Source organism: Neofelis nebulosa, chromosome 1, assembly GCF_028018385.1.
Source record: "Neofelis nebulosa isolate mNeoNeb1 chromosome 1, mNeoNeb1.pri, whole genome shotgun sequence".
Lineage (NCBI taxonomy): Eukaryota > Metazoa > Chordata > Mammalia > Carnivora > Felidae > Neofelis > Neofelis nebulosa.
This window is the reverse complement of record NC_080782.1, coordinates 243,981,659-243,993,623: the sequence shown is the minus strand read 5'-3', so window position 1 is coordinate 243,993,623 and position 11,965 is coordinate 243,981,659. Positions and strand designations below refer to the sequence as shown.

At 47.9% G+C, this 11,965-nt stretch overlaps 1 protein-coding gene across 1 annotated transcript; it reads left to right on the top strand.

Moving 5' to 3' along the window:
* The first annotated feature begins 378 nt into the window (after positions 1-378).
* PGLYRP4 (peptidoglycan recognition protein 4) lies at positions 379-11,502 on the top strand. The gene is made up of 7 exons (XM_058699803.1): positions 379-486; positions 1,278-1,492; positions 2,898-3,016; positions 4,259-4,411; positions 5,948-6,146; positions 9,338-9,456; positions 10,504-11,502. Exons 1-7 carry the CDS (start codon positions 379-381, stop codon positions 10,680-10,682), a joined length of 1,092 nt encoding a protein of 363 aa, XP_058555786.1. The 3' UTR covers positions 10,683-11,502.
* Positions 11,503-11,965: the final 463 nt, after the last annotated feature.

The window sequence follows — 11,965 nt, the reverse complement described above, 5'->3', positions numbered from 1 at the left end:
CTTGATTTGTGCAAGTAATTCTAATCCCTTCTCCATATCATCTTCCCATTGTTTCTATTCAGTAAAATCCATACAAAAGAGGACCTTGTCCTTTTGGGATGCTTGGACACATTTATTTCCAGGTTGCATTTTTCCCCCAATTGTGTGTATAGATGTAGCTCATGAGAAACGGATATATTTCCAACTTCCTGCTCTTGGCTATTTAACTATGTTCTGGGATATTCCCTGGAGTTGGTGTTGGAGAAAAGCATGCACATGTTGCTACTGGAGGTAGTCCTTCTGCCAGCGTAATGGGGTCTCCTGGAAGGGCCTCAGTGATCTGGCCTGAGTCTGTCACTGAGATGGCTGGTACTGGGGTTCTCTGAGGACTGATGCAAAATGGAATGTTTCTCTGCAGGTGTTTTCTCCTGGAATGAAACACAAGCCAAACGCATATCAGAGGGCCTTCAGGACCTGTTTGGCAACATCTCTCAGCTTATTGATAAAGGAAGACTTGGTCTCAATGGTGAGGAGGCTTAAGGATAGCTGGGTATCTGCTGTGACCAGTGCTTCTGAGGTCTGCACTGCCCCTTGTGGCTGGCATGAGAATGCATGGGGCTGAGACAGTGGAAGGAGCAAACCACCTGCTAGGATGCCACAGGCCTTGGGGGTCCGGGTGTTATTGGGAGAGGGCAGAAACCAGGACAGGGAGATTCATCCTCTTCACTAAGGGCCCCCTCGCCTGAGGGTGGAGACCACACCCTGCCCTCAGGGAGTCGTCAGACTGAAAGGGAGAGTCAGGCCATACCTTGAGAGAGTCCCTAGGCTGAGGAGGAGATGTAGTTCCTTCAGGAAGCACTCAGAACAGGACAAAGGACACAGAGCCACAGAGCAAACTGTCAGTGAACATAGTGTGCACTGGGGGCATTAGTGCTGCCCAGATGGGCCTCTCAGGCCTTCCCTGGGGAAGCAGTGGGAAGGAGCTGCTTCCTGAAAGCAGGGGTCCTAGAGCAGAGCAGGGCAGGAGCTGCAGGGTGGAGTCTGTCCCAGGTAGGGATGCCCTGTATGAGGGAGCAGAGCATCCAGGCTTCTCTGGACAGGTGCATACTCTGCAATGGGAACAGCGGAAGGGATGTGGAGGTAAGAAGCAGAGGGTGTGCCTGCCTGCTGAAGGCCTCCTCCCAGGACTCTTCTACCCTCAAGAAGCAGACTCAGCCCAGAATGGCACCCATGACCCAGGGGGTTAGTGAGGCAGTGATGGAGCAGGATGCGCCGAGTGATAACCTCCTCACCCTTGTGGTTACCCCACTGATGTCTCCACAGTGGTCTCTCACAAGGAGTGGGGGGCAGAAGCTGTTGGCTGCAGCACTCCACTGACCAGGCCTGTGGATTTCTTTGTCACGCACCATGTCCCTGGACTGGAGTGTCACAACCGGACTGCATGTAGTCAGAGGCTGTGGGAACTCTGGGACCATCATGTGCACAACAACAGCTGGTGTGACGTGGCCTACAAGTAAGGGACAAGGGATATGTGAGAGTACGTGATCAATGATACTGCTTATGACACTTCTCTTGGCCTTACTCATCTCTGCTCTCCACTTACCAGGTTGAGGTTATATTGGGTTGATAATGAGTAAAATATTAAACCCCTACAAAATTCCAAATCCTTTTGAATTTTTCTGTGAGATCTAAAAGAAAGCAAGGAAGGTTAAGTAATAACTATACGTATATGCCCCCCCAAACCTAGTTCACACAACACATTGACAGTTACAAATGACTACTGTGTGCATGAATTCATTTGCTCCACCAAGGTTGGTCAGGCATGCATTACTATCCCCATGGTCCAGGTGAGGGGACTGAGGCAAGGACGTTGTTTGATTTGCTCAGAGTCACACAACTGCAAAGTTGTGGAGCCCAGACTGGCTCAAAACTGGCTCTTTGCCTGCTGCATGTCCCACTTCACCACATTCAGGGGGCTCCCACTTTGTGAGACATCTCTTACCCTAGTGGCCACTCCAGTGGACCCTTTTAGTGTCCAGGACCACGTGCCCTTGGCTTATCTCTGACCTCACCCAGTTATGGACAGTCCCTATGCATGGTAATGGCTTCTCACTTCCATTACCCTTTGCATCTCTCTGCTTTTCCACTTCAGACTTTCATCATCTCTGATGGTGAAAGGGAGTTAATACCCCCTGGCAGGCAGGGGTTGTAGATAACTCCCTCAGCCCCTGGCCCTTCTCAGGGACAATCTTAGGTCCATGTACTCAGTTCCTTGGAAGTTCACCCTGTCTGGTGGTGGGTGGTGGGTGGTGGGGAGTGGGTAATGATTCTAAGCCCCAGGTGGCCATTGTGAAGCCAGCCCAATTGCATTGCACATGCTTTGTTGGGTTTCTTGCTTCTGATTTGCTCTCCTTGTTCCCTCACTCTGGCTTCTGGGACCCCTTATCAAATAAACTGCCTGTGTCCATGTGCTTTTCTGAGGAGCTACTTCCTGAGAAATTTACGTAAGATAGATCTATGTAAGAGAAATCACATGAGCAGCTTACGTGGAGATGACACAGGTAGCATGCATTTTAGAGGAAGGAAAGCCATGTTTGAGGCTGAGAAGAATCTCACAGTGTAATTGAGTCTGTGTTAGTTACTGTGATGGCACCAGGACCTCTCCTCCTCCTGAGTGTGTAGGATGATTTACATAAAACCTAGGCATTTGAGCAAAGAAGGTAGGCAGTGTGGGGGTAGCTTCTGAATTCTAAGGGAATATAAATGACTTGGACTATCCATTGTCTGGGACAAGTCCATGCAAATTCCCTGTAGTGAGCACAGCTTGAGCACTTCTCCCTTTGGAGGTTGGTAAATGGTTCCTCTTGTGGGATACACCACGGTGCCAGCCACTCAGCCTGTATCTCCCTGCTTCACAGCTTCCTGGTTGGAGACGATGGCAGAGTATATGAAGGTGTTGGCTGGAACATCCAAGGCATGCACACCCAGGGCTACAACCACATCTCCCTGGGCTTTGCTTTCTTTGGCACCAAGGAAGGTAATGGTCATTCCAGCTGCCCTTCTCCAAAGAGTTACCCACTTCTTTGTTTCCGCACTGACTCTTCGACCTCCTACTTCCCCAATGATCCACTCTCCTGGAGTTCCCCTCTCCTTTGGCTTCCATGAATGAATGGTATTAGTTCTCTTCCTCCTGCTCTGGTTTCCTTCTCAGTCTCTGAGTTGGCTCCTTTCCCTCTGACAGTCTCACAGTGGAGGTGCTGTCCAGAGTTCTCTCTGCAGCCTTGTCACCATTATGCACTCATCATGGAGGAATGTGGGCTTCTGCTCTCTTCTATCAGTGACTCACATCTTCCTCTCTGGCTCTCATCCTTCTTCAGTGCCAGGCCCTGTTTCCCATTTCTTGCCAGGAACCTCCTCCTCCCATCTCTCTTACCCCAAGATTTTCTGTATAATTTTTAAAACCACTCTGAGGCCTCCAATCCCTGAGTCCCTTCCACTTTCTTTTATTCTTACTGCTGCCCATTCCCCCAGCCCATGTCCTAGCATACATGCTCCAGGACCATTCCACTGAGTTTGTGCACTCTTACTATTAAAATTCTTGCTCAGCTAGTTTCTCACTGTCCCCTCCCAATACTCTGTGAGAAAATCCAGACAAGTTTCCTGGTTGCTGTTATACAGAGTACAACCTGAGCTCCAGAGAGGAAGTGACCCAAGGAGAAGAATCAGAAAGCAAGGCCACACTTTTCTTTTCTAATTTCAGGGTGGTTTCCAGCATGCCAGAGGACTGTGTGTTCAGCTTGGTTTGTTTTTGTGACCACTCATTGCTATCTCGGTGTCACTCTGTTTCCTCTGGGGTCTTGAGCACATTACTTTTTGGAGCCTCAAGTTCCTCTCTGTAAATATGGGGCTAATAATAGCATCCACCTCAGAGGTTTGTGGTGAGGATCAAAGAAGTTAATGCAGGTAAAGAGGCTGGCACATGCCTGGAAGGGTGCCTGCCAATGGGAAACCCTGGCCCGGCCAGCTGAGCACTCCAGAGCATAGTGCTGCCTTCCAGCTCTTCCACGGAGAAAGAGCAATAAATGAAGTCTTATCAGGTCACTGGGAAAGGTCTTCATCCTAGACCAGGTGGATCCTTGACCTTTAGGCTTTCCAACCTGGGGGATGAGCCAGTTCCCCTCCAACAGCTATGTAGGGGCTGGCAGGGCCTCTCATCCTTCTTCCACAATACCCTGAAACTCAGGCCAGACCCAGGTTACCACAGATGGCTCTCTTTCAGGCCACAGTCCTAGCCCTGCTGCCCTGTCAGCCATGCAGGGTCTGATCTCCTATGCAATCCAGAAGGGCCACCTGTCCTCCATGTATGTTCAGCCACTTCTTGTGAAAGGTGAAAACTGTCTGGCCCCTCTGCAGAAGGAAAGTCCTAAGAAAGGTAAGACTTTCAACCCTACTGGGCCTCCCTTTAAACCTACCCACCCACCCCATGCCCTTATAACTTCCAAATGCCATTGAGAGTGACTTTTTTAGCCAAGCTCTCATTGGATCCCTTCTGATAGGCCACTGGTCATCCAACTCTGAAACTTTGGGGCTGGTAAAATTTGAGACGGACTCTCCAGGTCACCCCTTTATACCTCAGACTCTGAGAATGATAGAGCTATGGCATTAGCCTGGTATAATATATGTGTACTAATTTCTTGAGTCAGTCAACAATTAGTCACTGAAGAGATATCATGGAATAAAACACATAAGCAGTAGCCTTATAAAGTTTCAACCTAGAGAGTAGAAAAAGACAATAAGCAAATAAGCAAGTAAAATATTTGATATGTTATAAGGTGAAAAGTACTGTGGAGGAAGAAAACATGGAGAGGGATAGGCATCTAACACAGACAAGCACAAAAGCACAAATGTGCATCTTTCTGAATATAAGAACCTGAACAACATTGATTGATTGAAGTGCTTAAGTCACCACCTATACTGACTTCACAGGAAGGGGTTAGTGTAATTCAGGTAATAAACACTAGATAAAAGGTAGATTTGGGGTTTAACAAATTACAACATCAAAACCAGTATAGTTAAGGGGCAACTGGCTGGTAGAGCACGTGACTCTGGATCTTGGGGTCATGAGTTCCAGCACCATGTTGGTAGTAGAGTTTACTTCAAAAAAAAAAAAAAATAAGGGCACCTATGTGGATCGTTTGGTTAAGCATCTGACTCTTGATTTAGGCTGAGGTCATGATTTCATGGTCATGAGATTGAGTCCCCATCAGGCTCTGCGCTGGGCGTGGACCCTGCTTAAGATTCTCTTTCCCTCCCTCCGTCTCCCTCCCTCTGTCCCTTCCCTGCTCATGCTGTGCAAGGGTGTGCTCTAGCCCTCTCTCTCTCTCACTCTCTCTTTCAAAGAAACCCAAAACTGACAGTGTAGTTAATAACCACTTTTGGCCTTTTCCTGGACTTAATAAAGTTTTAAAGATAATTAGCTCTATTATGTGAAAGCTCTGAGTAAATCTGATCTCTGTCTTTGGATTAGCCATCTGCTAATATTAATAATTGCTTACACTGACAGAGTTTTAGGGATTACAAGTGAGTCTCAAAGACATGCTTTCAGATGAAAATTCAACTGATTTGTCCAAAAGACCCTGTTATGCATGTACATCCACATATACACAAGACAATCATACAGATAAATAAGTACCCTTTGCTCTTGGGAATGAGTATCCATGTACCCTTAGGATCAACATTCACACACTCCTCTGGGTTCTATTTTAAGGTTAGATCCCATGTGTATGATTCCTGCCTTTTGAATCCAATCCTACCATGCAGATATACCCCACTATCAGGTGGGCTTTCCTGAGTTCCACAGTCAGAGTTAGGTCAGGATGCCCAGATGGCATGGGGATGTTCAGTATGAGGTGGTTGGCATGAGTGGGCATGAGTCCACACGTTGATGTTTTCTGGCTCCCCTCCCCAGCTTGCTCCAACATTGTCCCTCGATCTGCATGGGAGGCCAGGAAGACGCACTGTCCCAAGATGAACCTCCCAGCTAAGTATGTTGTCATTTTCCACACCGCTGGGAGAACCTGCATCATGTCTGATGAGTGCCACCTGCTGGTCCAAGATATCCAGTCCTTCTTCATAGACAGATTGAATTCATGTGACATTGGGTATAAGTAAGTGGACCTGAGGATATATGGGCTTCTTTTACCTCGGAGCAGACTCTGAACCTTCGAATGGGAGAGAAAGGAAAGTAATGTTTACTGAGTGCCTGCCATATGAAAGGTGCTTCATCTATGACCATGTTGATTTTTCACCCAACCCTAGGTGAGCCTTACTTAGGATATAGCTAATGGGGTGGTCATTCTCCTTGAACATGTTCTCAAAATGTACCTATTTTTTTTAAGTTTATTTATATGTTTTTAGAGAGAGTGAGCGAGCATGAGTGCAAGTGCAGGAAGGGCAGAGAGAGAGGGAGAGAGAATCCCATGCAGGCTTTCCACTGTCAGCAGTGCCCATCAAGGGGCTGGATCCCATGAACCATGAGATCATGACCTGAGCTGAAATAAAGTCAGATGCCTTACCAACTGAGTCACCCAGGTGCCCCTCAAAATGTGTCATTTTTAAAGATTGTATATAGATATGATGGAGGTCAAGACTGCTGGCAAGATATTAGAAGTCATACACATGCAAGATTGTGAAGCCTATAGAGAATATCTTCCTGTCTGAAGGCAGGGGGAGGCACCAGATAATATCCTCTGATTGCTTTAATGCCAAGATCTGTAATCCTTTAATAAAAAGCACACTGACCTAATGGGAGAATAGAAACTTCTTGCAGCGTGCTTTCCAAGTTCACAGGTAAGTTAGACACCATCTCATATCCATCAGAAACAATCACACTGAATGTTAAGTCTCAGGATGGACTAACATAGATAGCACTAGCCTAGATAGCATATTTGTACACATTAATCAAGGAGGCCCTTCCTCTAGAGACTTTATGGATTAGCTAGTGGAGCTGGATTTTAGTCCTTCCTTGCCTCCTGGCCAGGCACTCTGCAGGGTGCAAGAAGCATAGCTGTGTGCAATGGCCCTTCCTTAGCTGGATTTACCATTACTTAGTATGTGATTTTGGGGTGATGGCCTCTCCTCTCTCCATCCTGTTATAGTTACAACCCTTTCAAAATAGGAGAAAGCTTCCTCCAACACCTTTCATCTGTTAAGACTTGTCAAGTGCTTTTCTAGATCATGCAGTGCAGGATTATTCACAGGATTGTTCTCTTTGATCATAATAGATACCTGAATATTGACTCTATGTTTTGAACCTAACCTGGAAAGTGATGGGTGCTGAGAGAGGACCTTTCCCTTTTCCCATTCAGGTTTCAGCAGCCAGTTTCCTGTCCCTTGACTTTGACCTTTATTGTATACCTTGTGCCATAACTTTCATGGCCCTGCCATTTTCTCACCCTGAGGTGATCTGTAGTCAGGAGTAAATACCCACTTGCTATAAATTAATTCACTGAGAACACTGAGTGCCTACTCTTTGTGGCATGAGGCTACACTCTGGGGACACTAGCAGATGTAGCACAGATATGGTTCTTGCCTTGATGGAGCTAAAACTGCTGAAGGAGAAAGATAATTAAATGAATAAAGCCTAATAGAGTACACTAAGTGTTATGACAGAGGGTGCAGAGTGTAAACAGGAGACATTTTTACCTCTTGGTAGCTTGCAGGGGAATTGGGTGTGAAGAAAGCACTACTCAAGAGATGACATATCAACTGGGATCTAAGAAATGAGTGAGCTCATCGGAGGAGGGGGAAGAGTGTTTTGGGCAGAGAGAAAGGACCTCTGTGGAAAGTCCTGGATGCCAGCCTGATAATGGTGTCTTTGAGAAGCTGAGGGAAGTTTATCATAATAAAAATAGATGCTGGGATGCCTCGGTGGTTCAATCAGTTGAGTGTCCAACTTTGGCTCAGGTCCCGATCTTGCAGTTTGTGAGTTAGAGCCCTGCATCAGGCTTGCTGCTGTCAGTGCACAGCCTACTTCCATCCTCTTTCCCCCTTTCTCTGCCCCTCCCCAGCTTGCGTTCTCGCTCTCTCAAAAATAAGTAAACATTTAAAATTTTTAAAATAATAATAATGACAAAAACAGATGCCAAAGAGAGGGATGGTGGAAGGTAAGGAGGCAAACAAGGGGGCATATTATGAGGGATCTTCTCACTTAAGCTGGGGAGTGTGTGCCCACTGTGTGCCAAGGGCATAAAAGCAGGTTTGAGATAAGATTTGTATCAGGAAGATCATTCACAGCTTCAGGAATGGAACAGAAAAGGACAAATCTGCAGGTGGTGAGATTAATTCAAGCGAGACCAGGGTGGTGATGAGGCTGTCATGGGGAGAAGCAGACAGATCTAAGAGGTCAGTGGAGATTAATGTAATGTTGGTGATGAGGATGCCAGGGTTGATCAGGGACAGTGGTTGCTAGATGCGGTGGACAATCCATAGTTACTGAGGGATGAAGCGGTGGGCTCATACTCATATTCCTGGCTGGGACCAATGGAAGGACAGGAGGTGGTGCCTTTCACTAAGATGGGGAGCCTGGAAAGGGGAACTGATGGGGAAGAAGGTGGCACAGCTGTGGACACATGAATTTTGCTCAATGGCAGTTGAAGTTATCTTCAAGGAGGTAGATGGGTTTGTCCTGGGCAGCATCTTGAGGTACCCCACATTTAAGGAAAGGACACAGGGAGACAAGGTGCAGAGGAATGAGGGACAGCCACAGAAGACAACTGGGAGAGTAGGGTGTGATAGAAGTAAAGGGGAGAAAATGCCTGAGGATACAGAGGGATCAGCAAGGTAGGGCTGGAGAAGTGTATTTTGTCTTTAGTGGTAAGGTGGCCACAGATCACCAGGGAAACACTGGCAAGGTATGAGGAAAGCCAGCTTGCAGGGATGGCAGCTGTTACTCTTTTCTCCCTAGTCTGTGAGCTCCTTGGGGAAGCAGCAGTGTGCTAGACTGCCATTGAGAGGGCTCATGAGAGGGGATTCCTGGGAGATCCAGGAATTTTGTGAACCTTTGTTAAATCACTGGTGGATTAAAATCAGCCATGGTGGGAGTTTTACACCACAGAAATCAATAAAGGGCATAAACCAGGGCTTCCTGCCCTTCCCCCTTTCTGATGAGAGCTGGTTTACCAGCACGCCTCTGGCAAAGACTGTCTTTTTTGTAACTCAGTGCTTAGAATTTAATGACTAATCAGTGTCTGCTAAGTAAAGGCATGAGTGATTGAATGAATGAGTGAATGGATGAATAAATGAAACAATCGCAGAGTGCCTGTCATGCTGATTTCCTTCTCCTGTCATGGTCCTTTAGCTTCCTTGTGGGGCAGGATGGTGTCATTTATGAAGGAGTGGGCTGGAATGTCCAAGGCTCCCGTGCTCCTGGCTACAATGACATTGCCCTGGGCATTGCTTTCATGGGGACCTTCTTGGGTAAGTGGATGCTTTGGGCAGTGACAATGACCTTTCATGGTATGGTGTCTGAAAGAGTGTGTCTCACGTGGACAACAACAGCATCAAACCCAGGCATCACTGAGAGCTTGCATATCCTGGACTTACCGAGCTTCTGATTTGATGTTTGACAAAGCTAAGTGTGACCAGGAATGACCCCCATCCCCCAGACATAATGCCCACACACATCCAACCAAATGCCTCTCTCTTCTGACAAGACAAGGGGAAAATATCTTTGTGCATATGTTTTGCTAAGTTTTTTATGATGACACCAATGTAGGGACCCTTGCCTTATTTGACACAGCCCTGAATGAGCCCCTGTCTCTGCATCCAAAGTGTACACTGAGAATTGTCATTGCTCCCAGCTCTTGACCAGAGTTTGTTTAGACTCAGAGGCCTTTTGCCGAACCTCTGGGAAGAGGAGACTTTGCCACTTGGGGCTGGTTCAGGCTGATACTAAAATGGACATTGAGTGGGGCGAGGGGTGACCCAGGAAGGTACCTGCAGATGGGGCTGAGCATGTGAAGGTGCAGGAAGCATATCTGTGGCCAAAGCAAGGTTTTTCAGCTTCAGCACTATTGACATCTTGGATCAGGTAATTCTTTGTATAGGGGCTGCCCTGTACATTGTAGGACATTTAGCAGCATCCCTGGCTTCTGCCACCAGATGCTTGTATCACCCCTTGCCTAGCTGTGACAACCAAAAAATGTCTCTACACAGTGCCAAATATCCTATGGGAGGCTAAATTCCCCCAGTAGGGAACTATCAGGCAGACATATTTACAGCAGACAAAGGCTCTTTACATCCCCAAATAATTGTATGTTTTATCCCAGACTCTGCTATTTTCATTTGGGAAGAACTTTGGTGCTGAGAAATCTGAGTCTTGACTTGGTTTTCTGTCTATAGGGTGGCAATAGTGGAATATATTAGCTTGGTGGTAGGGGTGGGTTAGGGGTGATTCTGGAATGGGTCCTTCCTTAGGCAGGGTGCCCTGGAATCCTAGAACAGATGGATAACTCTGTTTTGCAGGTACCCCACCCAATGCTGCAGCCCTGGAGGCAGCCCAGAACCTGATCCAGTGTGCAGTGGACAAGGGGTATTTAACTCCCAACTACCTGCTGGTGGGGCACAGTGATATTGTCAATACACTGTCTCCTGGGGAAGCTTTGTACAACATCATTAAGACTTGGCCTCATTTCAAACACTGAAGGAACCCCTGCTCCTTCTGAGACTGCTTGTCCCACCTGGCTGCTGGGCCTCCCCTGTTCTCACCCTCCATCCTGACTCAACACCTCGTGTCCCCTCCATGTCAGCCCCATCCTGCCCCTCCTTTCTCAGGTTAGGATGATTCTCTCCTGCTAGCACCACCCCCCAGCAGCCCCAAACCCTGGAGCTGGGCATTACCAGCCCTTTGAGTGAGCCCCACCTTCCTCACTCCTCATCTTCCCCTCCCCTGGGCACCCAGCTCCTAAGCCAGGTGGGAAGATGGGCTGATCCTTGTTTGACTTCTAGTTCCCTCTCTGGCTGCCCCTCTTCCCCATGTACTTCCCCTGCCATCTGCCCAGCAGCCCCCAAGCCTCACACAGGACCCAGGTCAAGGCCCAAAACCCCTCTCTGTTCACACAGCCACTTGTCCCCATGTGGATGCAGCCCTTATTTCAGGGCTCATTGCTTACAGGTGTGGTTGTTCTCTCCACTGGATTGTGAGGGTTTCCAGGTTTATTTGCCCCCATGTCCTTGGTTCCTCAGCAGAATCTGGAGTCTTGTGTGTGCTACAGATATTTGTTGGAGATGTGGATGAATAAACAAATATGTGGGTCGAGTCCCTGCTTCCCTTTCCAGTCTGTTCCACCACCCCCTCTCTTTGGGGACACCTTCTGGGACTGTCCCCCATCCTTCCATTTTCTCTCTGTTCTTGCCCCTCCCAGTCTGAGGTTCAGAGCCAGCTCTGGTCACTTGTCTGTAATGGTTGATGTGCCTCTAGGTTCCTGTGTCCTGTCCTCCCCAAGTTCCCCAAGGGCAGAGACAGTACTCCTCCAGGTCCAGCTGGGCTGTGTCCACACAAGCCACCTGTGCCTGCAGCCTTCCCTTGCCCAGCTGTGCCCACTGGCCTTGGGGCTCAGCGGGGACCCAGAGCATGGCACTCTGCAGCCCTTCTGGCCCGGTCTCCTGCTGCCCAGAGGGATGCCAGGTACTTTCAGTTGGGGGAGACAGTATTTTGCTGTTCACTGGAAGTATATCAGCTGGATCTTGTTTCTCCTGATCTGGAAACAAGGTGGGGGGGGGGGGGGGGGGGAGGGGAGGGCGGACAGGAAGAAGAAGGGGAGGGATAAATAGAAGTAGCCAGAAATAGGGACTTCTGCACCCCCCACCTTTGTACTGTGTCCTTGCCCTTAGAGTGTTTTACATCTCTTCAACAAGGCAGGTTTTAACAACCTCTCATTTTTACAGTCTTTTTTCTTTTCAGAGACTGTCTGTGATCTTACTGGAT

What these genes read in the sequence shown, in the direction of transcription:
- PGLYRP4 (XM_058699803.1), top strand. Translation starts at nt 379, where the DNA reads ATGGAATGTTTCTCTGCAGGTGTTTTCTCCTGGAATGAAACACAAGCC. An exon ending in TCTCTCAGCTTATTGATAAA is followed by an intron (nt 487 to 1,277) that starts GGAAGACTTGGT and finishes CCTCACCCTTGT; the next exon opens with GGTTACCCCACTGATGTCTC. An exon ending in TGGTGTGACGTGGCCTACAA is followed by an intron (nt 1,493 to 2,897) that starts GTAAGGGACAAG and finishes CCTGCTTCACAG; the next exon opens with CTTCCTGGTTGGAGACGATG.